The sequence below is a fragment of the Ornithodoros turicata genome, chromosome 2, assembly GCF_037126465.1.
Source record: "Ornithodoros turicata isolate Travis chromosome 2, ASM3712646v1, whole genome shotgun sequence".
Taxonomy (NCBI): domain Eukaryota; kingdom Metazoa; phylum Arthropoda; class Arachnida; order Ixodida; family Argasidae; genus Ornithodoros; species Ornithodoros turicata.
The window spans coordinates 10,404,321-10,427,390 of record NC_088202.1 but is presented as its reverse complement, the minus strand read 5'-3'; the positions used below and the strand labels follow the sequence as shown (position 1 = coordinate 10,427,390).

The 23,070-nt window shown below is 42.9% G+C and overlaps 1 protein-coding gene across 4 annotated transcripts in view; it reads right to left on the bottom strand.

The window, feature by feature from the left end:
- Positions 1–21,893, bottom strand: part of LOC135385184 (cystathionine beta-synthase-like protein) — a 40,877-nt gene extending 18,984 nt beyond the window's left edge. Inside the window, exons 1-7 of one of the 4 annotated variants that reach the window (XM_064614376.1) lie at positions 21,785–21,893; positions 15,361–15,499; positions 14,358–14,464; positions 13,485–13,619; positions 11,857–12,071; positions 2,056–2,127; positions 1,795–1,956 (exon numbers count right to left, since the gene is read on the bottom strand). In XM_064614376.1, the coding sequence (XP_064470446.1) occupies positions 1,795–1,956; positions 2,056–2,127; positions 11,857–12,071; positions 13,485–13,619; positions 14,358–14,464; positions 15,361–15,499; positions 21,785–21,815 (861 nt within the window). In that variant the 5' untranslated portion in view covers positions 21,816–21,893. Of the gene's footprint in view, positions 1–1,794; positions 1,957–2,055; positions 2,128–11,856; positions 12,072–13,484; positions 13,620–14,357; positions 14,465–15,360; positions 15,500–16,597; positions 16,700–21,784 lie in introns of those variants that run through there. The other 3 variants (XM_064614377.1, XM_064614374.1, XM_064614378.1) reach the window with 3 other exon arrangements.
- Between the last annotated feature and the right edge of the window lie 1,177 nt (positions 21,894–23,070).

Sequence of the window (23,070 nt, the reverse complement as noted above, 5' to 3'; positions counted from 1 at the left end):
CACATCATTACAAATATTTTGTGCTTATTAGACTCTGAGTTTTTTCCCATCTTCATGTGATGCCATCTAGTCAGAGCTTTTCAGCATGAACAGTAGTGTCACACTTCAAAATCCATAAGGCCAGCTGTGACGACAATGACTTTTTCCGTGTCAATCCAGTTCATGTCAATTCCAGTCCAGTTCCATGTATCTAGCTTGTACATGACTCTACAACGGTCTGCGTCATATTTTGATGTACCTGATGCGCTTCAACCACATTCTGCCAAGTGACCCATACATATCTGTTTATCTTCTTTTGCTGGACAGAAACATGTTGATGACCTGCATATATGTTCAGTGCAAGTTGCTGTATACGATCACTAGCTCTTGATGACCTGTTCACGTTGAGCACCTCTTCTATGCTGTGGTTCCTGCGATTCCTTACAACATCATAGCTGCCCTACAGCGACAGGGCCTTTAATAACTCGTGCAACTATCATTACAAAATGAGATGATGGGCCTCTGCAAAAGCTTAGCACATTTTGTCAATAAGTAAGCCAGCAGAATACAAGTTTTCTCAAAAAACGTACAGTAATCCCTCGTTATAACGAAGTCGTCGGGACCGGAAAAAAATTCTTTATAAGCAGTACTATTTCGATAAATGTGGGAACAGCTAAATATGCTGCCAGTGGTGCCCGAACTGCGCACAAACAATGGTGTCCCAAAAGACACATACCTTGGGAAGTTATCAGCATGGTAGCACTTTTATTTCATTACAAAAAAGAGGCGAGCTGCGTCTGACACGCGGCCTTGTTGGGCACCAGGAGGGCCTGCTCCAGTCTGTGCACGCACCGCAGGAGGCAGTCGTCACCACCGCCGCACTCAATTTTATTGCGGATCAAACGAGGCATGTCCCGTGTTTCAGCCGTCGTTGGAACTTCCCGGGGGCTTATTATTCGAACTATCGTCACTTTCGCATCGGCGCCCTATCACAGTGTCCACAATATCCTCGTCCCTGGTAGGGCAGACGACGGGTACGTCCGCATCTTCAAGTGCAAACAAAGAGAAGTTGTCGTCCGCCTCCTGTCCAACAAGCTCATGCACTCGCCTGTAGAGATCATCACAGTCCTCTATGTCTGGAACGTGCTCTTGTTCATCGTGCACACGTCCCCTAGAAAATCTGGCGCGTGCAAAACAAATTGCGATCTTAGCTGCCGCCAGCTCCTTCCACAAAAGGCATAGTAGCCTTTTCAACTTCTTTAATTAGTGCTACTTACACTTAGATCCTCGGTGGAGCCATTGGAAAACGCAGGAACTGCGCGGAGAGCAAGACGCCAATCGAGCGAAGTGGAAACAGTGGAATGTGCGTGCTACCCTTTCCGTGCAAAAAAGAAGAGAGGGTGTGAAACTTTCGCCTCTTTTCTACGAGAGAAAGAACGGTCGCAGAGAATGCTGCCCCAGCGTCTCTATCGCTCCGCCAGTAATGCAGGAGCTGGGGGCATACGGGGCTCCCCCTTCGTAAAATGCGGAGTCGGGCGACAGTATGCTTCGAATCTAATCCGGTTAAAACTGCATGCGCTTTATACGGGACATGGGGAAACTTTGAATACAGTGACTTCGTTGTAACGAGGGATTACTGTATCTCAAATTACATTTTTTTTTTAAAACCTCGCTGTGACAGAGTTGACCTCGACCACTTCCATGAAGCTGTCTCTGCAGTAGCGGTGTACAATGGAAACAAAAATGGCCTTCTGAGAAGAAGCATATCAGTTGAGCATTGCAGGTTCTGGAAACAAGGCTCTTTGGTGTACCCACCTTGCAATGCGGCACTTTCTCCTTGACCTTTCTTGCAACACCCGAGATGGTTCCTCCCGTGCCTGCTCCCATGACCACCATGTCAATGTGGCCATCACACTGCTCCAAGATCTCCTCTGCAGTACAGTCGTAGTGGGCAAGTGGATTGCCTGGGTTACGGTACTGCACAATAAAGAGACATACCAATCGAAATCACTCGCTGGTAACATTAAGGGGCCGAACAGGCTTAACCATCACACCTGAATACACAAGTGAAATTACCTCCCAGATCGGCTGAATTGTGGCTGTGAGTGCTAAGTAACTCTTAGGCAACATCTTAGGTGGTGATTGCAGCTGCATAAACACATTTAGCAGCTCTTTAGTTTGATGTCACGCACACACAAATAAACATCTTCATCTGAACATCTAAAGCGATCTTCCCATTCAAGAACAGTTAAAGAATAGGCGAAACATTTCTCCCAAACTCAATGTTAGATACTGTAGAACCTTGCTAATTCGGTCTCGCTTAATTCGAAATTCCGGTTAATACCCTGTGCAAGTGCGTCTCTACGCACGAGAGGAGGCAGTGAGAGGGAGAGCGCTGCCGTAGCCAATAGGGCTTTCTGAGTGGAGTAACCGGAAGAGAAGATACCGTGCAGAATGCTCGGTTACTTGCAGAGCGTATTGGGAGGATTGCTGTGGTCTGGTCTTCGCACGTTGCAATCTGATCATATAATTTGAAGAAGACCTGCCCATATCCTGCTTAATTTGGAAGTTTCCTTTTGAATTTCATCATCTACCATTTGGCTTCCATTCCACGCAATGATAACTTGCCATAAAAACCATGTGTTTGCTCTCTAGCAGACTTCCCTTTCCCAGCCGCCATTTGTGCGTCGCAACCTCCCTGCTCCTAGCGCTTCCTTGCTGCCCAGCATCCCAGCTGTGCTGCCATTACGTATTGTGCGAACCGAGTTTTGGCTTGCTTTTGTTTTGTGCTTTTGTTGACATCCACTTCGAAGTCCACTTCTGGCCTGTGTGGTGTGGAGACAGGAGACAGCCCGCAGGTGAAATAAAAGGTAGTGACAATGAAAGAAAAGTGTAGATCATCGCGACCGTGAGATCTGCAATATGCCGTAAGCTCCTGCTGGTGATGCAAGCTTCGAGGAGGGCCTTGCGTCTTTCAAAAAGCACGTCAGGACGGAAGACACCGAACAGACCTGTGCCGCAACTCTTAAGGGGGACATCGTTCTGAACACTGCTCGGGAAAATCATCAGTGTGACAATGGCGGCGATAGTCGTCAATTTCAGAAGTGGTTTGTTAAGCCATGGTCCATGGTTTGTTAAGCCAACAGCACGCGCTGCAATATGATGAACTTCATATCCCATCTTGAATGAACGGTGACAGGAGATGTCACTTGCGGAAAGCGGCAGACAAAGATAAGGGAGTTCTCCAGCAAATAAACATATTTTCCTTCACCATATGCCCAGGTACTCTTAACTCTAAATTTTTTCGGTTCGAATGCTCGGTTACTTGCAGAGCGTATTGGGAGGATTGCTGTGGTCTGGCCTTCGCACGTTGCAATCTGATCATATAATTTGAAGAAGACCTGCCCATATCCTGCTTAATTTGGAAGTTTCCTCTTGAATTTCATCGTCTACCATTCGGCTTCCATTCCACGCAATGATAACTTGCCATAAAAACCATGTGTTTGCTCTCTAGCAGACTTCCCTTTCCCAGCCGCCATTTGTGCGTCGCAACCTCCCTGCTCCTAGCGCTTCCTTGCTGCCCAGCATCCCAGCTGTGCTGCCATTACGTATTGTGCGAACCGAGTTTTGGCTTGCTTTTGTTTTGTGCTTTTGTTGACATCCACTTCGAAGTCCACTTCTGGCCTGTGTGGTGTGGAGACAGGAGACAGCCCGCAGGTGAAATAAAAGGTAGTGACAATGAAAGAAAAGTGTAGATCATCGCGACCGTGAGATCTGCAATATGCCGTAAGCTCCTGCTGGTGATGCAAGCTTCGAGGAGGGCCTTGCGTCTTTCAAAAAGCTCGTCAGGACGGAAGACACCGAACAGACCTGTGCCGCAACTCTTAAGGGGGACATCGTTCTGAACACTGCTCGGGCAAATCATCAGTGTGACAATGGCGGCGATAGTCGTCAATTTCAGAAGTGGTTTGTTAAGCCATGGTCCATGGTTTGTTAAGCCAACAGCACGCGCTGCAATATGATGAACTTCATATCCCATCTTGAATGAACGGTGACAGGAGATGTCACTTGCAGAAAGCGGCAGACAAAGATAAGGGAGTTCTCCAGCAAATAAACATATTTTCCTTCACCATATGCCCAGGTACTCTTAACTCTAAATTTTTTCGCAGTCCAGACGACTTCGAATTAACGAGGTTCTACTGTACGTATATACAGGGTGTTTCACTTAAGAGTGACACCTGATTATTAAAAAAAATGTACTTGAGAAAAACATTACAAACCTCTTGCGTCATACTTGTGAAGGTTTTTGCTGTCCAAACAGGTGGTTTCCATTAGTGTACGTCATTAATTTGTCTAATTAGCTTAATTGAACTAAACAAATTCCTAAGGAAAGGTAAAGTTTTTTTGCGCTAATTAGAAAGCCCATGGCCACAGACCCCATTTCAGTCACAATTACAGGATCTTTCACGATCTTTCCACAAAAATTTGACACCCGAAAACACGTAAAAACTGCTCGAAAAACCAAGGCGCGATCGTTCAAGTTGCATCGCCTAAAGTATGGGGAGGAGGAAAGGACAACACAGAAAACAGCACAGAACATCTGATGTCGGTGATTATCAGTAACTCATGGCTGCGAACAGATAATCTTTTAAAGGCAAAATACGTGATTGCATCCGGTCCCCGCCCTCCCTTTCTTTTTCCGTTTTCTCATGTAGTTTCCATGCACAGGGGGAGTGTCTTCGGGCCGAGACGATAGTCCCGGTGCCGCGAAATCCGAAAGCGCGCTTGCAGAGATGGCAAGTTTGAGGGCGTCGAATATTTGTGGAAAGATCGTGAAAGATCCTGTAATTGCAACTGAAATGGGGTGTTGTGGCCATGGGCTTTCTAATTAGTGCAAAAAAACATTACCTTTCCTTGGGAATTTTTTTAGTTCAATTCAGCTAAGTAGACAAATTAATGAGGTACACTGATGGAAACCACCTGTTTGGGCGACAAAAATCTTCACAAGTATGACGCAGAAGGTTTCTAATTTTTATCTCAAGTACATTTTTTTAATAGTTAGGCATCACTCTTAAGTGAAAAACCCTGTACATATGGTGGTCCTCTGTATCAGTGCAAGCCTGCACATCAACAAATCCAAAACAAAATTGCACTGTGAGAATACACACTTCCATTGAGACATTAATATCTGAAACCTAAGCAAATCCTGTTCAATCAAAGAGACCTCAACTTGTTTAATGCTCAATAGTGATTCACACAATGTGACAACAATTTTGGGCTTCATTATCACAACAGCACAACAAGACTGCCAGGAACATTGATGGGATGTGAACATACCAAATGCAAAGTCATCCAGTACATGGAAATAATAAAATGCAACAGTGCAGAAATGTGGAATATTCCTTTCCCTATGAGCAAGAAACGACAGACTAGTTGGCAGTACACTGACAAGGATACATTTTCCATGGTTACTAGCTATGGCTTGTATCATGCAGGACCTATGCATGAAAAATTTTGCCACAAGCCCAAGGGAAGCTGAGCTCAGGCTCATATACGGTGTACTAAATGAACACGAAATTTCTTGATAGTTTGCACTACAAGAGGTGTAGTTTGTTTGTGGAGAAACGTCGTTTGGTTTCTGAGAACCTTTAGACATGGTTATTCTTGCTTCTGTATATGCCATTGGCTGGGACATGTTTTTGTGAAAGTTTGAGTTATCATAGATCTACAGTGCAGCCTTCCTGTTGTGGAACATACCACCATTATCATCTGTGCGCACTTCAGGTTGATGACGGAAGTGAAGAATGGAGGACTGCAGCTGTGATAAGCTATCCCTATCGTGTTTGCCATGAGTCTGCTGGCAGTATTCTTTATCATCTGTTTGCTGAAGCCACCACTTGATCAAGATCAAATATTGCGCCACAGTGAAGCACTCTGTCGGGACTAACCAGGTTAAGTGTCGCACAACTTAGTGAGTGGCGACCTGAAAAATGCAAAACGTTTTCTTGTGGAACTTTAATTAAACTATTGATTAACACGTTTGTTGAAAATGCCTAAATTTCTTTGTTTTCATTTGTTTCTGATACAATCAGCCCAATCAGGTAATCAACCAGGAGAACTTGAACATATTTGATAGAATCCTTGTTTGCAAATTGCCCAGAGGCATGGGAATGAATTGGAAGTCAGGCGAGCACAACAGAGCATTGCTTACATCCAGCCTTCAACATTCTTTGCAGGTCTAAAAGTTGACTCCCGCCACAGTCACCATCTTCATCTTCACTGAGGAAACCAAGTTCCCCAACTAACTCTAGTTGTCATCACTCGATGAGTAAAGCACAACATCCTTTCTTCGAGTTCCCTTCAAATGTTTAAGTGATTCAGCTCATTAATGGGTGACGGCCTTTTTAAATGTATGTTGCCAGCACACATTGTTCCTTGTCACAAAATTGTCAAAAAACAAGTGAAAATGTGTGCTGCCATTATCACACAGTTCCCACTCAATTATGGTACAAAAATTCAAGGGCCCTTCAAGAACCTTTTAAGGCTCATATATCATTTTGCCCATGATGTAAAACACAGTTTATGGATAGGACTCCAATATTTCAGAAAAATATAAGCCACAGCTTACAGGTACTTGCCAGAATGCATGGGGTCTGTGCACTAGTGATCTGTTCACAAATGTGACTGACAGCTCCTGAATGTTAATGATCATAGGATAGGTAGAAAGCCAAATAAGTACAACAGAAAAAATAATTTCTTGTACTTCTGGTATCTGTGACTGATTTCTCTTGCTGCGGGTGCTACAGCACAATTTGCAATGTTGCTCCACGAGAATAAGAAGATTCAAAATCAAGAGTTTTTATGTACTGTGGAAAATTCCTAGGGTTCCCCCGACCATGGAAGCAGCATTTTCAAAGTCAGGGAAGTTCCAAGGTGTCAAGGACTAGTGGGAACCATGCTCTCCTTACAGTGCCAAATGAGCGTGACAAGCTACACCCATCCGTGCCTGCGTCCGACATGTGTGTCACAGTAGTGTCACTCGACTTCAAGGGTGGTATATTACGAGAGAGATATATCCCGAGATTGGGAGGGAAGCAAGCAAGCATCATATATCAGATCACTTGCACTCTTGCTGCTTTTGCCACGGCTATATTAACCTATATTGGTATAATTTATCATTCTATGCATATGTAATAGTGTGTTCCAAACATAGGTGGGCATTTTCCTGCGGCCTCACCCATCCTCTCCTCACGAAGCACGGACTTTATCAGCCTCACTCACCCTCACCAAATTTTCCTCACCAGTAACTTAACCTCAGTCACCCTCACCCTCACATTCCATTTCAAATTTTCCCCTCACGAACCTCACTTCAGGGCATTGGGATCCCGAAAGGCCTCACCATCCTCATCCTCACATGCTTTCACCTCATGAGGCTATTCACGACCCCCATGGCCTCAGGAGTCCTCATCCTCACGTGCCCTCACCTCATGAGGGCCCTCATGGCCTCACGTACCTTCACCTCATGAGGACCCACATGGCCTCATGTGTCTTCAAGTCACTAGGAGACACGTGAGCCTCAAAAGAACTATCACATGAGACGTCGGCGTTTATCTACTGTGTCGCTAGTTGGTACTAATGATACTGCGCGGCATTAAACTGTTTACAGGGTTTCGTGCTGTGCTTGGAGAAATGTGCTGACAGTTGTTACTGTCACAGTGAGGTTTAACGTTAGTGTTTGGCATCAGTAAAGTGCAGCCCGAAATACTACAGTGCAGATGTACCGTTACGGAAATGATCGGGTGGTGGCGGGGAATAGTGCTTGAAGAGATCCTGTACTCGCTTCTCAGAACCGTATGACGCTGCTGCCAGAATCGGAGGATACGCTCACAGATGAAGTGTTAGGGCACAACGATGGTACTTAATCGCACCTGCAATCAGGTCGTGCCTTTTTGTTGTTGTGCTTTCTTCTTCTTTTACATTTCAAAGGCGCGCTACAGTCACGGGGATTCCAGTTTTCCTGGCTTCGTTTTGAGGAGACAAAGAAAGAATTTGAAAATTCTTACAACTCCATGATGAAAAACCCGGGACTGGGGAAAAGACGAAAAACAGACACACACAAACTCTCAATTTCAACGTCTGTTTTTCGTCTCTTCCCCAGTCTCGGGTTTTTCATCATAGATCTTTTTGATTGTTATTTGTTTGTTCTGCTTTGTTAGTTCCTTCCTTTGTACTTCCTTCATTATTGCTGTCGAACAGACTTTGGGGAGCCCGGTAAAGGCTGCTTTATATTGAGCTTTATGCTGTTAAGAACAAGAGATGTCAAAATAGAAAGAAAGCCTCGTTCCATTCCCAGCAGCGGTAACATTTGTTTAAAAAGAAAATACAAAAACACCGCACATGGCACGACACAGCACGCATGTGTCCAGTTGCAATCATTCGAAATTAGCGGGGGAAAGCAGCTGCACGCGCTTTCGAAAACGCAGTACAGGGCCTCTCCAGACGAGGCTGCTATTCCAGTAAACAGGCAGAAAAACGAACCCACAAGAGGTAGTGTGGCGCTCAAAACACGACTTCAAAATCGTGTTCCTTATTCTCGGGGTTTTATATTATGCAACAACATAACGTGGCCGCCTAAGAGAGTTATGACTTATCTGTAAGGTCACTCATGAAACAATCGCATGCCCCTTTGAAGTGAGATTCTTCATGGTAGCCTTCATACAGGGTGGTCCACCAACCCTGATAGAAATTCATAGTAAAAAACGTAGGCCCTGGAGAGACATGCGGTGAAGGGATTTTTTTCTGCCAGTAACTTTTGTCACATATTTGTAATATTTTTATTTCATTTCAATTGACAGAAAGTTAATTTCTTGAATTGAACTCCGAAATTTCCCAAGGCAATCTAACATAGTCTTTGCGGAAATGGGTTCCCCGTCGTCATTTTACTCAGTATAGCGCATAACCCCACTCGTAATGCAATGGCAATTGCCAAAATAAATTCGCCAAAAATCGTAGAAATGAGAGCCCTTGGCACCGCCTCTTTTTTGACGGCTCTAAGTTTGAGCGCAAAGCTGCGAAGAAAGGAGGTTACGTTGACATGCCACACGAGGGGGTAAAAGGTTACAATCCAAGCAGCACAATGTACTGGAAGTCGAGCGCAATAGGGGTGGACAGTATGTGTCTTAACCTCCTTCGCAGCTTTGCGCTCAAACTTAGAGCAGTCAAAAAAGAGACGGAGCCAAGGGCTCATCTCCACGGATTTTCGACGAATTTATTTCGGCAATTGCTATTGCATTACGAGTGGGATTATGTGCTATACTGAGAAAAATGACCACGGGGAACCCATTTCCGCAAAAAAAAAAAAAAGTCAGGTTGCCTTGGAAAATTTCGGAGTTCAATTCAAGAAATTAACTTTCCGTCAATTAAAATGAAATAAAAATGTTACCAATATGTGGCAAAAGTTATTGGCAGAAAAAAAATCCCTTGACCGCATGTCTCTCCGGGGCCAACGTTTTTTACTATGAATTTCTAGCATGGTTGGTGGAACACTCTGTATATGGAGGAATGAAACCTAAGAACGGAACATGGTGATCCTCGAAGATCTTCGAATTTCCATTGGCCCTTCGCGCAGAGTGATGTCATCTGCCGCACACCTTCTCCAAGCGAGAGGATACAGTGGCTTCCCCTTCATCCGTGAGGCTCTTCACGAAAGGCCTCACGGCCTCATCCGTGAGGTTCCTCACAAAGGGCCTCACGGCCTCATTCGTGAGGTTCCTCACAAAGAGCCTCACGGCCTCATCGGTGAGGCTCCTCACAAAGGGCATCACGGCCTCATCTGTGAGGTTCCTCACGAAATACGTTGTACCCTCACGTATTGATGGCCTCATGAGGGTCCTCACGGTGGGCCTCATGAGGGACAATGCCTCACGACTGTCCTCATAAGGAACTTTCAGCGTGGCCTGGCCTCACTCACCCTCACCTCATCGTCGTGAGGTGAGGGTGAGGCGTCCTCATGAGGGTCCTCATGAGTGAGGCCGCCCAGCTATGCCAAAATGCACTAGCACCATGCATTTGGAGCAGAAATCACCGAAGCTGCCTGAAATATCGGGAGTTGAAATGTGCCATTCATCATAGCTACGGCCCTTCTTTTTCTGCAATTCAGAGATTCTGCAAAAATTTCCGGAATTGTGGGTCTGCCGCGGAATATGAGGTTTTGCGCAGAATTTTGCAGAAACCGCGTGCTTAACTCAGTTCATGCGAGAGATGAATGGACTTTGCTCAGACCAGGTCGGCTTGCACTACAGCGTAGATGTGCCAACCGGATAAGGCCACCAGGCCGTGATATGGCCCCATCTGTGTGCTGGAACATCCCTCTAACTCCTCTCTCTAACCCTCAACTCTCTGGAATTCTGGAGTTGAATGCAAATGCTGACCCCTGCTTTGGTGTCCATAGCTATCAAGTAACTCTGTGTGACAGTGAACTCTGTACATGCAGAGAGGTCACTTAGCAAGTACAATTTGATAGTCAGTGACAAATGTCACTCCCTCTCAGAAGAAAGTACAATGTATCTTGTTACGCTAAGTCACAAAAGTTTTGGGAGTTTTAACTGTGTTCCTCCACACTACGAGCTAACAGAGAGTATTTTCTGTCTGAACTAGGGTAATTTGCCTTTAACCGTGGAAAAATGCAGAATTCATAGTTCCATGCTGCGGAATTCAGGATTTCCCGCAGCAGAAAAAGGAGGGCCTTAAATTCGTAGGTCTCCATTTGTTAGGAAACATGTGCACCAAAAAATTTGGCAATTTCATGCTGAAATGTGTATGAAAATCAAACTGTCCCCTTGAATATGCCAAAATACTGAATACGAGCAAACAGGACGGGTGATGCGAACGGGCTTGTCCAAAAAATCAAAAAGTCTTCGCAATTTCTCAACGTTCAAATCAGCCAGCAACTGCAGCTGTACATACAGCAAAATCACACTAAACGGAAATCACCTGAACAGAATTACTGCTTTAAGGGAACAACAGCCGCAAGGTTGTTTCGATTCGTATTTATGCAATGCAAAAGTTACTCAACTAAACGGAACAAAATTTTTACACCACCGGGTAAACGGAATAGAGAACGGAACTGACTGAACATTTCAGAGCATCATCGCTACACACATCGCAGCCTGAGCTTTCTGCTTCCGGTATGGCCATGATTAAGGTTAGTACATTAACAGTGGTAAATGCCATTTCAAACAGCATCTCAGAAACATGCACATCATCCTCTTGATCTTCAAAGCAAGATCTAAGTTATCAACAATTTTGAGAGTGGTTGCTACACAGAAAAAAAAAAAAAAACCACACACACAAAAAAAGTGCTTGCGATGCAGTAAGGGACGCCGAAAAGTAAACCAACAAGAACTCTTAGCGAGAAGGACAAGCTGCGTGATGCCTTTAGTGCTTCACGATTTGGACCACGAAGGAAAAGACTTTTACTCAGCGACTACGACAAGCTTAAAAAATGCTCGCTACTGTGGATAAGGCGTGCCCAAAGTCAGAATATTCCAATTAATGGGCCAATTATTCGTGCGAAGGTGGAACATCTCAATGAGGGCTAGAATAAACCTGAAAACTGTGTATGTACTCCTTGTCTTTGATGCAGGGATGCGCATAAAGACTTCTTACAGCTTCTGCACTCCTGCAAATTATACCATTTAGCATCTGAGAAATGGAGCTCCTGGTAAACGAAACAGCTTTTACAGGACCCTTGAGGTTCCATTTAAAGAGATTCCACTGTAATTATTTCGCGGCCAAGTAAGACATGCAACAGGTCTGTAGTTCACTGCACCCCATATACAGGGGTGTGACAGAGTAAAAAAAATAGTGGTGGCTTACCTGGTCGAGGATAACAGCATTTGGGATCTCTTTGCAGAGCTTAAAAGCAACTGAGATGTGAGACTCTGCTGAATCATAGCGAGCACTGGTAGGGGTGCGCACAATCTCCGCACCCAGCGCACGCAGCACATCCACCTTCTCGCGGCTCATCTTCTCCGGAAGCACGATGATGCAGCGATAGCCACGAATGGCTGCTGCCATTGCCAGGCCTATGCCTGAGTGAAACAGAAAGCAGAAATTTTGTGTGACTGTCTTTTGTTTTTTTCTTATTTAAGTCCGACAAAATCATCTTAACAGGAAAGCATAGCAAACATTCTAGTTTGTGGTGAGCGAATTCCACAGAGTAGAACTGATCCACTGCGTGCAATTTACTAATGTAGCATCATTCTAAGACCAACTTAGCCGAGTTTGGCAGCATTCACACTACTGCACTTTCATGACTCGCCCTTTTGGGCAGCACTTCACCATTCTGCCATTCTCAACCCAACAGTGTATAGAGTAATTTCTCTAATCTAAGATGACCTCGGATCTTAGATGACAGCAGAGTTCAGGGTACACGAACTTGGAAAAAAATAAATAAATGAACAGGGATTGTGAGGCAGTACAACAGTTGGAAATACCACACAATATTGTTTATTCATCACTACTTTCTTTTATGTTCGCTATCTGCCCACAGCTCACTGTCCCTCACTCTGTCCAATTCATCAGACAAACCATACTTTGTCGGGCATGCTTCACCAAGCTTCCAAAATCCACTGCGCTGGTGCAATTCTTTATCTCTCCCTGCTGCTTCAGCCACTCCTAACGTTTGCTTGCGATGCTTGAAGCTACCTTGCCTCCACTAAATTATTGCTGCATTGAGTGGCCGAAAGCGACAGCTTTGGGTTCCGACTCAGCAGACAATGACAACTCATGACAGAGAACAAACGCCGTCCCAGATTGCCCGCAGCCCGTATTGCCATATTTGCCTTGCTTCATATTTTTTGCGCTGACAACCATAGCACATGGCATCGGTGGTGCTGCACTATTGGCTTGATCCCGTCGCCCGCTCCTGCCTCTCTCCTGACTTCATCGTGGCGGGGATATCCCAATCTAAAGCGACCCCCCCCCCCACTTTGGAACGCGAGATTAAAAAAAAAAAAGAGGTAGTTTTAGATTCGAGAAAATACAGAATATATGGTAATTGTCAGCAACATCAAGTTCACCAGTTCCGATGTCTCAGGTGAAAGGTGAGGCCTCCATAAACCAGGCAAAGTCTAGAGGCTGTCAAACGGGTGCACTTACAGCCTTAACGGTTAGGGTCTTAAGTGCATACGGTCAGTCATATGGCCTTTGTGACAAAACTGAGGTGTAAGGGCAATGGAGCTTCCGCAAGACAGTTTACGGCGTTCCCCCAAAACTCATTACCAAATGCCATGAACAAGATGGTGCGGATTTTGTTCAAATCGAAATAAAATATTTTTTTGAGACATAATGTTCTGCAAACTTCTTTCGTGCTCAACGCCTTGAGTTTTTCTGGTGAATATTTGAACTTTCTTCTTGTTATATCTCGTCAGTTCGTAACGATATGGGATGGTCTCAGGCTTTTCGGGAAAGCCCGAGCCCGTGCAGTGCTCTAATTCATTCACCTGTGTTTCCAGAAGTTGGTTCAATGATGACAGAGCCTGGCCTGAGAATGCCATCCTGTTCAGCTTCTTCAATCATTCGCAGACCAATGCGATCTTTCACGCTGCCGCCTGGGTTGAAGAACTCACACTTGGCCACTAAAACAGTAAACGTTCACTGGTTTACTCAGGGGTCACCTGTTGTTCGGGGTTAAACCCGGTAAAACCCATTTCTACCCCTTGATATGCTTCACCGTCACTTCAGGTAGGACCCGAAAATCAGACCACCCATACAGGCACTGGACAATGCTAATTACTTCAAACCCAGCACTGTCACTTTGCGTCTCGTGTTCATGTGCAATGTGAGAAGCGCATCTTTTTTTGTTTTCGCTCGAAAATCTGCTCTTTCACACGATATTGCCAAATTGTTTGCCCTGTTTTAGAACTCCTGAAATAATATTCTGACACAGGACAGTATACATTTATTGAGCCCATTACTTCATTTCGATTAATTTAATCTCAGCACACAGGTTGAGAAATGCTGAGTCATGTGAAACAGAATGTATCCATCACAGTAAAATTATTATTATAAAGAAAATGGTTGTTTTGGGTCTCTAGCATATATCAGGAATATGGTATTTGCTAAATACGTTCAAAAATGTTTGTTTGTGAAATAATGTCTATGTTACAAACTTGCATTGAATTACATTCTGCAGTGCGTGAATACACAATGCATATAGAACATGTTAGTGAAAATAGGAAAGCTGGTGTACCCTGATGGTGTACAACTGATCCATCAGGCCCAGTGAGAGGTAATGAGAAAGGAAAACGCTCACTAGAACTGCCCCTTGGAGAGCTTAAAAAAAGGAAAGAGAGAACAGTACATGTAACACTTACACAGGTTGCACTCCAAACCATACTCTGCCTTGATCCTGTTTATGTGTACCATAGGGGTATTTCCCACATGGTGCAAGATGTCTGGGTACACCTTAGGAGAGGGTTTCCTGAAGAAACAAAAATGAAATGAGGCTCAGTTGTAAAAATCAAACAACATTATTTGGTGACGATGAGCAGCAGTTTCATCGCCAGGAGCGATACTCCACCCCATTCCTTGTGGTGAGGTGTGGAATTAAATAATGAGCCCCTTCACAAAAAGGATCGAAGCCTAAAAAGGTATATGTTGCCCTATATATAGGTTGGTGGGCTGGAATTGGCCAGGGACCAACTGTTATAAAATGCTATAAAAGTATACATACTGACCACATTTATCTGCATAACACCAAAGTTGATAGTCAATTCAACAGACATGTATTTATTTATCTACATATGTAGATAATACATATACAAATCTGTTTACCCTTTTAACATCTGGTGCTTGTGATGGAACTAATTGTACAAGAAATAATTTAAAGTATTTATCTGCTTTACTGCAACTACCCCTTGTTTTGTTCACAGTACTTTTCTGCACACATTTTTAGCCATATGAAAAATATTGCATACACTGAGGATTTTTACTGCATATTTTGAAGATTTTCAGTGCATAGTTGCACGCATATTTTTAGTACGTATTTTTCCACATTCTAAGCAGGTGTCTTACGCTGAGTAAACCTAAGACTTGCACCTGATTCAATCCCATCCAACTAGAATTATGTTGATTGAGGTTAAGTTCAACCAGATTACACACAAATTATTGAAGCAAAATATAAAGGGACATTTATCTCGCAACATTGCCCAAAACTATAACCCAAACGAGTCAGGCCCTATGTACACAGAACAAAGTTCTCCATACCAAAATACATTTTCTCCTGATAAATGTATTTTTTTTTTCATACACTCAGCTTAGCTTTGACCAAAATTAAAACTGTTGCAAATAAATTGCATGTAGTGTAAAATAGGATACCTCTGTACGTGGCGATGCGGAGATTCAGAAGCAGGCTTCCCCAAAGCCCACTTGCAGGTGCTCTCCTTGTCTGGGTAGACAATCGCCTTAGATTCATGAGTACAGTATCTCGAATGCATCCTTGCATTCATCTGATTTTCTGCAATGAAAACAATAATAGTAAGCATGCAAGTCATCTTGTGATCTGAATATCGAATGGTAAATTTAGAGGACTCCATAATCCGGAACCTATGTGTTGTTTTCTCAAAAAACACATATTTCAGATTTCATACTCACACAGGGCAGATACATTTGGCAGAAACTACAGAGGAAGAGATCCTGTAGTTAAGAATGTATTTGTGCTTTAAAGTAAGTAGTATTTATAGTTTAAAACTTTCGAGCTTGTTTTAAGCTAGAAACCTGTTTACACAACACATTAAAACCATGGATTGGATAACAAAATTCAGGAAGCAAAATATTTTTATTCATAACAAAGAAACAAAATGAAAGCAAGCTGTTGTTGGTAACATTTCCCTGATTCTGAACAAATCACAAATATGCTCTATAGGAATTTAGTCGAAGTTTGATGGGAAGTGAACCAATTGGACCTTTCACTGAAAGTTTGAATACGTTGCCAATACCACCTAACATAAGAAATTCAGTTTTGCAGGGAGACAAAAGCAGTGCAAGCTGTTGTTGGTAACATTTCCCCGGATTCTGAACAAATTACAAATATGCTCTCCGGGAATTTAGACAAAGCTTGAGTGGAAGTGAACCAGTTGGAGCTTCTGCTGAAAGTTTTAATATGTTGCCAATACCACCTAAGATAAGATATTCAGTCTTCCAAGGAGACAAAACCAGTGCAGGATAAGTAAAGTTTGCAACTTGAAATTCGCTAAAGTGTCGCTAAAGTGCACTTTCATGCACTTATTCAAATGCGTTTCTTATTCAATTCTTCAATTCTTATGCGTTTCTTATTCAAAAAATATTTCAAGAGCAGATTCTACCATAAGATAAAATAGCAGACACGCAGGCAAGCTGGAGGACGAGGCCCATGACGACAAAGCCTGAACATGGTCACAACAGAATGTAAGGACGTGTTGTGTCATGTTACGTCACATGACATGGTGGTGTTGTCCCCAACCTCGGGCTTCGTCATCATAGGTTCAGGTAGTGCTTACACACTGTCGGGAATCACGGCAATGCTTAAGAGAGCAACAGTTGAGCATGTCTGAAAGCTACATGATGCAGCGCTTACCTGCACAACATATTATGGCTGACATGGTGAACAGCATACATGCAACAAATTTGCTCTTGAACCTTCTACGCACAACAGGAGGTACAGAACTGACCAAGCACCTTACAACCAGGGTCTGCTAATCTATCCAATAAAACCACATTGATCCTCTTTTATAGAGCCCCTTATCATCGTAAGGAAATAGGCTGTCAAAAGGTACACAGGTAGAGGCCTTTAACAACAGGCAAGAGGCAAACAGATAATTTTTGCGCCCTCCATTAAGAGGCATGATATTGAAAAAAAAAAAAAGAAGTGTACCTCGACACCCTTGTGCCTCAAACTTTTATCACCACATACATGTTGTATGCAGTATTCGCTCAAGAAAAGAAACTCTGTATTTATAGGATGTTATATATAGAACTGCTTTGCAGAGCCTGTTGATTGCTACTTGCATTATTTCTTGTAGGATATTTCGTTGAAAGTATGCTAACTGCAGCTATCGTATTCAATATTTCAAACTTTGCGCTGTTCCGTTTTTCTTTTGTTTTTGCACCTAAAATATACCTTCTGGCTGAGGTGTCTTCGAGGTGTCTGAAAGGCCGAGGTGTCTTACTGACGCATACTGTTTCAAGGCTTTATTGGAGTAAAATCCAATATCTTTTTTAAGCATTACTTCAAACAGCCATTATTGATGTCCGTGTGATATTTGAAGGCGTGCTGAATAAATAGGAAATGTAGCCGTACGGAAAGGGGAAAGAAAACGTGGTGGAGCCAGGGCATAAAGGCATAAAATAGGTCCCCGCTGTGCAGATGGTTACGTTGTAGCAGGTTGGTATGCATATTTCTGCTAATCAGATGCTTGCACATCAACAATGTGTTTGTTCAAATGCCAGAACAACTTTGCCACAGAACCTCCCAAATAAGAGGTAAGTACTCATGCTGGATTTTGTATGAGTAATACCACTGATTGTTAAAAAGTTCCTCACCCACTGCATAATCAAGATGTACCAAATGCAAAGACGTATTATGCTCAGATTTTAAAACACAAAATTTTTATATACGCACGATGCAAAGTTTCTTATGTGCCAGTACTATTGCAGCTTGTCTGCATCAAACATGGGGATGTGAATTCATAAATTTCCAGTCTAGGAAATCTTACTGAATACAGTACAAACATATTCTTCTTAAAGGAACGTAATACACAAGGAGATGTGCATTATCTACAGTCTACTCCATGTGAACCACTTGGCACACAGCCTCCTGACAGTGGAACCTCTTTGAGATACTTTCAGAGCTATTTTATCTGATCAACTTTGTGGTTTCTTGGATGGCTGGTTGCACTGGAGTCTGGCCATCCAGTATCTATCTACGTCTATGAATTCTTGTGGCAATGCGATATCACCACATTGACGTTGAATGAGGTGTGATAAGGGTTTCGAGGACTTTCTATGTGCAGTTTGAGCATATTTCTCAGGAACAAAGGGATGAGATACTCAGTATGGCAAATACCTTGCTGAATAGCTTTTGAAACTATGGCTGCTGGCCTAGAATTTATTTCTTGGTATGAGCAATGAGGGTGATCTGAAAGTGACACACAATTACAGTCTAAAAAATTGTTACTTGTTCATCAAATGCTAATGTCCGTCTTGTACCATTAGTTTGAATAAAGTAAGTAGAGTATGCAGTATAAAAATGGTTTAACTTGGAAATATTGTTTCCAATACTGGTTCAAAATATTGTCCTTGGTAATACTGTTTCAATTCCAGGTGGTTACCAGAAATGTTGGTGTCAACCTATGTTTCTGGATGAACTATGTTCAACGAAATACTGCAGGAACGATTCAGAATAATTATACATAATAAAATATTTTATAAAATGTCATTTTGTGTAAGACGCTGCAAGAGATTGGCCAATGTAGCAGAGGAATGACACCTTTGAATTTTTACAGAGAGACGTTACACATTTCTTTCAATTCTGCTTACACGGCATGAACAGGGATGCATGCGAACTGCAATGGGAAGAAGTACAACAAAACGCAGCTTCGAGAAAAAGATACGTAAAAAACAATTTGTGAAAAATAATTTATCGAAGCAAAACCCTCAGGACCGGAGCCACCAGTATTTCAAACACAGTGCGTCGTTCTACTGGGTATTGTCCTCATAATTAAAATTGTATTTAAAGAGACTAGGGATGTAATAGATAATAGGCAGCATAGTAGCATGCAGGAAAATAAGTGATGTACTGACAGAGGAAAATCTACTTGTGAAGTATTCCTAGAATTCCTTGCAACTTATCGATCCCAAATGGGTGGGTTAGTAATGAAGTTAAGTCTGAAAAATTATTCCCTATTGCGACTGTCAAGTGCAATCCAGTTTATAGTACGGGTAATTCAATATGGTCAAATATGTACAGCCTGGGATGCTAAAATGTTCACAAACTGCAGCAGTCCCCACATGCTTCGCAGCATGGGAAGTCTCACTGCCATGTTCCGTTGGGTTAGAGTTCCTCTCGTTAACTGTATCTGGTTTAATGTAACTTTCAAAAGAGTGGATAAAAAAAAAAACTTGTAAAAAGCAAAACTGGGCAACATAGGAGGTGAAGGCTTGGTGAAACACCATTTAATAACAACATTAGAAATAAAACTTTTAAGAAGCAATTAAACATTGCCTTGCAACGTTGTTGGAGCAGTTTGCCATGGAGTAAAACTCTCACGAGCAGATGCAACACTTCAGTGCATCATTGTTAGGTTACACGTATTTAATTTCAGATCAGTTGGAACTGGACATCGAGACAGAGGGACACACAGGGCTGACCACACTGTGTCTCAGAATCTGCCCTGTCAGCCCTGTTTGTTTCTGTGTCTTGGGGTTTTTGTCTGTATCACGATCACTTGAGGTGCATTTCATTCAGCAAATGTTGATGTTGTGAATGCTCTCAACCACTGTGCATCCAAATACTGTTGTCACTACATATCATTAGAAGGCTGAGTTTCCCACGTACCATATATAGGAATCCCTGTATCTCATGTACATTACTGAAACCAGGTGTTTGACAATAAGTGAGAAATTACGTATATTTGGTTGGATCATGCTTCACCAGCTTGCCTGCATTATTTTTGTCTGTCCCACGCATTAAAAAAATCGGAGGTCCATTAAAGTTTAATTCTGGCTTTCTTTCAGAAATAAAATATTCGCAATTTCTGTTTCCATTAAAAAAAAGTATTTACAATTTAAAACATTCATCCCAAAGCAGTAGCCCCGACAGGTCATGCAACCAAAACAATTTAGGCTTTGCAATAGTTTTTCAGCATACAACAAACACCCCATTTATACACACGGTAATTTCACACACTGTGTAAAGCACCTAGTTTATGGAGAAGGATGCCTCAAAATTGAAATTTACAGCCATGTACAGCACTTCTAAGTTTGATCATTCCTCCTAAGTCTGATTGTTAAATCGTTCACAACCAAAATTGGCATGGTACCCAGTGAAGCCTCATTTCTCCGACGCCAGTTTATCAAGTCAAACAATAAGGCACCTTCAACGAGTGCATAGTGGAGTGCTCATCAGGTGAGCAACAAGTGCATCTATCACACAAAACCCTTTTCTGACTCATCAGGCAAGTTGGAGTGTCTGAGAGCAAGCAATCTCTGCCTCCGAGCCAGCTGCGCAAATATGTTTTAAGGACACTACATTCGTAATTCGGTATCTGTCATTGGGCAGCACACTGCAGAACATAATGGAAAAGATTGCCACACACCTGCCCATTTCTTTCAGTGTGTACTTGACATCCGAGGGTTACACAATTGTCTTTGGCCATTGTTTGTGATCAATACACAGTGCAGACAATCAGATATGAACATTTCTGTCTGCCACGAAATAGGACCATCCATTGAATGTTTGTGGTACTGAAGGGCGTTTACACTGCCTTTTACCACAAGAGATAATTTTTGGAGGAAGACTATCCTGACGGATTTTCAAATGCGGAATCTCTCCTACAAAGTAAATATTGGTCGCGAAATCTTGGAGATGGGTAAACAGGACTGAGAGACCAGACTGCCAACCGCAAGGCATCGCAACTTTTAATGGGAAGTACTTCAAGCACTACTTTAGTTCATTTACCACAGTACTTGTACATTTCAGTTTGTGTACTTTGTACTGTATTTTAAGTATTAAGTACTGGAGTACCCTGTAGGCAACACAAATGCAAAACCTGGTCGTAAAGTAATTTCTTTTGGTTCATATTAATGAGTCAGCTGTAAACTATCTATGCTTTCTAACTAGCACTTGCCGAAAATGCTAGCTAAAAGCTTTCTAGAGATAACAGACAAAACATAATTACCTCACTTTTTGTCACTACCAAGTGTTGAAATGTTTGCGCGCGATTCAACCTATAAATTTGTAATGTCCTTTGAAGTACTTTGCAAGGGACTTTGTACTTTACATTAAGTACCTTGGTAGTGTACCCTGTACTGCACTTAAAGTACAAAAGGTACCAGGAACTGGCACTTTACTTCAGGTACAATTTTGAGGTACTTTGTCAGAGATTGAGTTACAAGGGTGCGCAACGCACACAAGATACAACTAAGCGACACGAGCAGAGTGGCCGCACGGCGCGCTATTTACAGAAAAGGGAACTATCCACGCAACATTCAGAATCAATTCAGTTGAATGGTTCCGGTTCAGTGGAAACCACAGCAAACCCCCAACTAACGAGTCACACATACGCTTTTTCCAGACATAGCATGTTTGTTTGCTTGTCACAAAAAGAACAAAAGAAAAGAGAAAGAGGAACCAGACATAGCATAATCATCCAAGCTGCGTTGTGAGACAAGCCACATTAATTGAAGGGCACAGTGAGGGAATTTGACCAAAACACCTGCCATTAGACGTCGGCAACAGCTGCTCATTTTCCCGAAACAAGGTTTGAATAAACTAAACGCAGATTGGTAAAACCAATATCGCAGAAACTTCTGACTCGTCTGGTGCAGGACGCAAAAAGGAAGAAAAGACACACAGTAACGAATGATAGCCATAACGTTCCATATGCTAAATGCACGTCCATGTTTTTGCTTTGTGCTATTGTATTCCTGTGCTTCCATCGCGTATCATGCAGTGAAGAGCGCGTAGAAACAGCAGATATGTTTGAAAACAACGATAAACACTCATCAAATTTTTGACCTGTTAGTAGTGTAAAATATACTTTACGTTTAATGTTGTTCTCTGCAGAACCATCCATGGTGCCAATAGCAGACGAAACGTGAACACCTCCTACAAACGGGACTATGGACCGCTCCGCGTAGACACACTGATCTGGATCGCGCATAGGAGATGGGGAGAGGGGGCTTGTGGGAGAGAGGTGCGGCAACCGGCCGCCATGTTGGGGGGCCCAATGGCGCGGGCTGCTCCCATAGGAAACAATGGGAATCGATTTGATTTGGAGCCTTTGTTGCGCTTTAAACGCTCCTCATTGCTGATTAGCACACATCTTTCTTAGGAATCAGTGTGCTGACGTATTCCAAACGTGCTTCAGCGGTGTTCCTGTAGCTTTTAATGGTAATTGCCTTATTTTTCTTCTCCGTTGCCTGTACCTGTAATATGGGGTCGTGCACAGGGAGCATACGCATGAAGAAATTCGGTGAATGTCAACCTATAAAATTGATTCTTTTTGCTCAGAAAGGGTTCACACTGTTTGTTATTATAAGGTAGTTCCGTTTGTGTGTGTCGTTTTCGTGTGGTGTTTGGTTTTCCTGTGGTGCTCTGGTGGTTTTCGTTCGTTATTGTGTGGTTTGGTGTTGTATGGTTCACGTTTGGCTTTCTCCACTATCGTATTATGTACGAATGTGTGTGCGTGTGTGTTCTACAATAAGACATCGTTCCTTATTGTGCAGGGCTCATTATTTTATTCACCACACCACTACCAGCAATGGGATGGAGTATCGCCCCTGGCAATGGAACTCCCCACTTGTTGTTACGAGTGTGTTGCCGTTGTTCAGCTGTCAGCGCAGCTCATTACAGAAATTCTAAGCGCTGTGCACGAAGAGCATGCACATGCATGACTTATTGCACATGCTGTAGGAGCGACTGTACTTACAAGGCTAGCACTGCAGTTTATTTACCTCTACTCTACCTCATAAATTACAAGAAAAGTGGAACGGATCGGCATATTTAGCGTCGCATTGCTGCAAGTGATACAGAGATAAAGTTGGATAAAACGGCACAGTAACTTCACTGTAAACATGACATGTAGAAATTAAAAATTAGTATTGAAACACACGACGTCTACGTCAGTCATTGATTGTTAAATACTATGATTTGTGAGAGCTTCTTTCGTAGTCGTGGTCTGTCATTCACGTGCTCTGTGTGCTCGTTTGCAAGATAGTGTAGTTGCCTAACTTGCCATAGCAGTTATCTATAACCTTCATGAGGTGAATGGCGTGGTTTTCTTGAGGAGGGCACTGGAACAGGTGCTCGTGCAGGTCATGATGGATGCC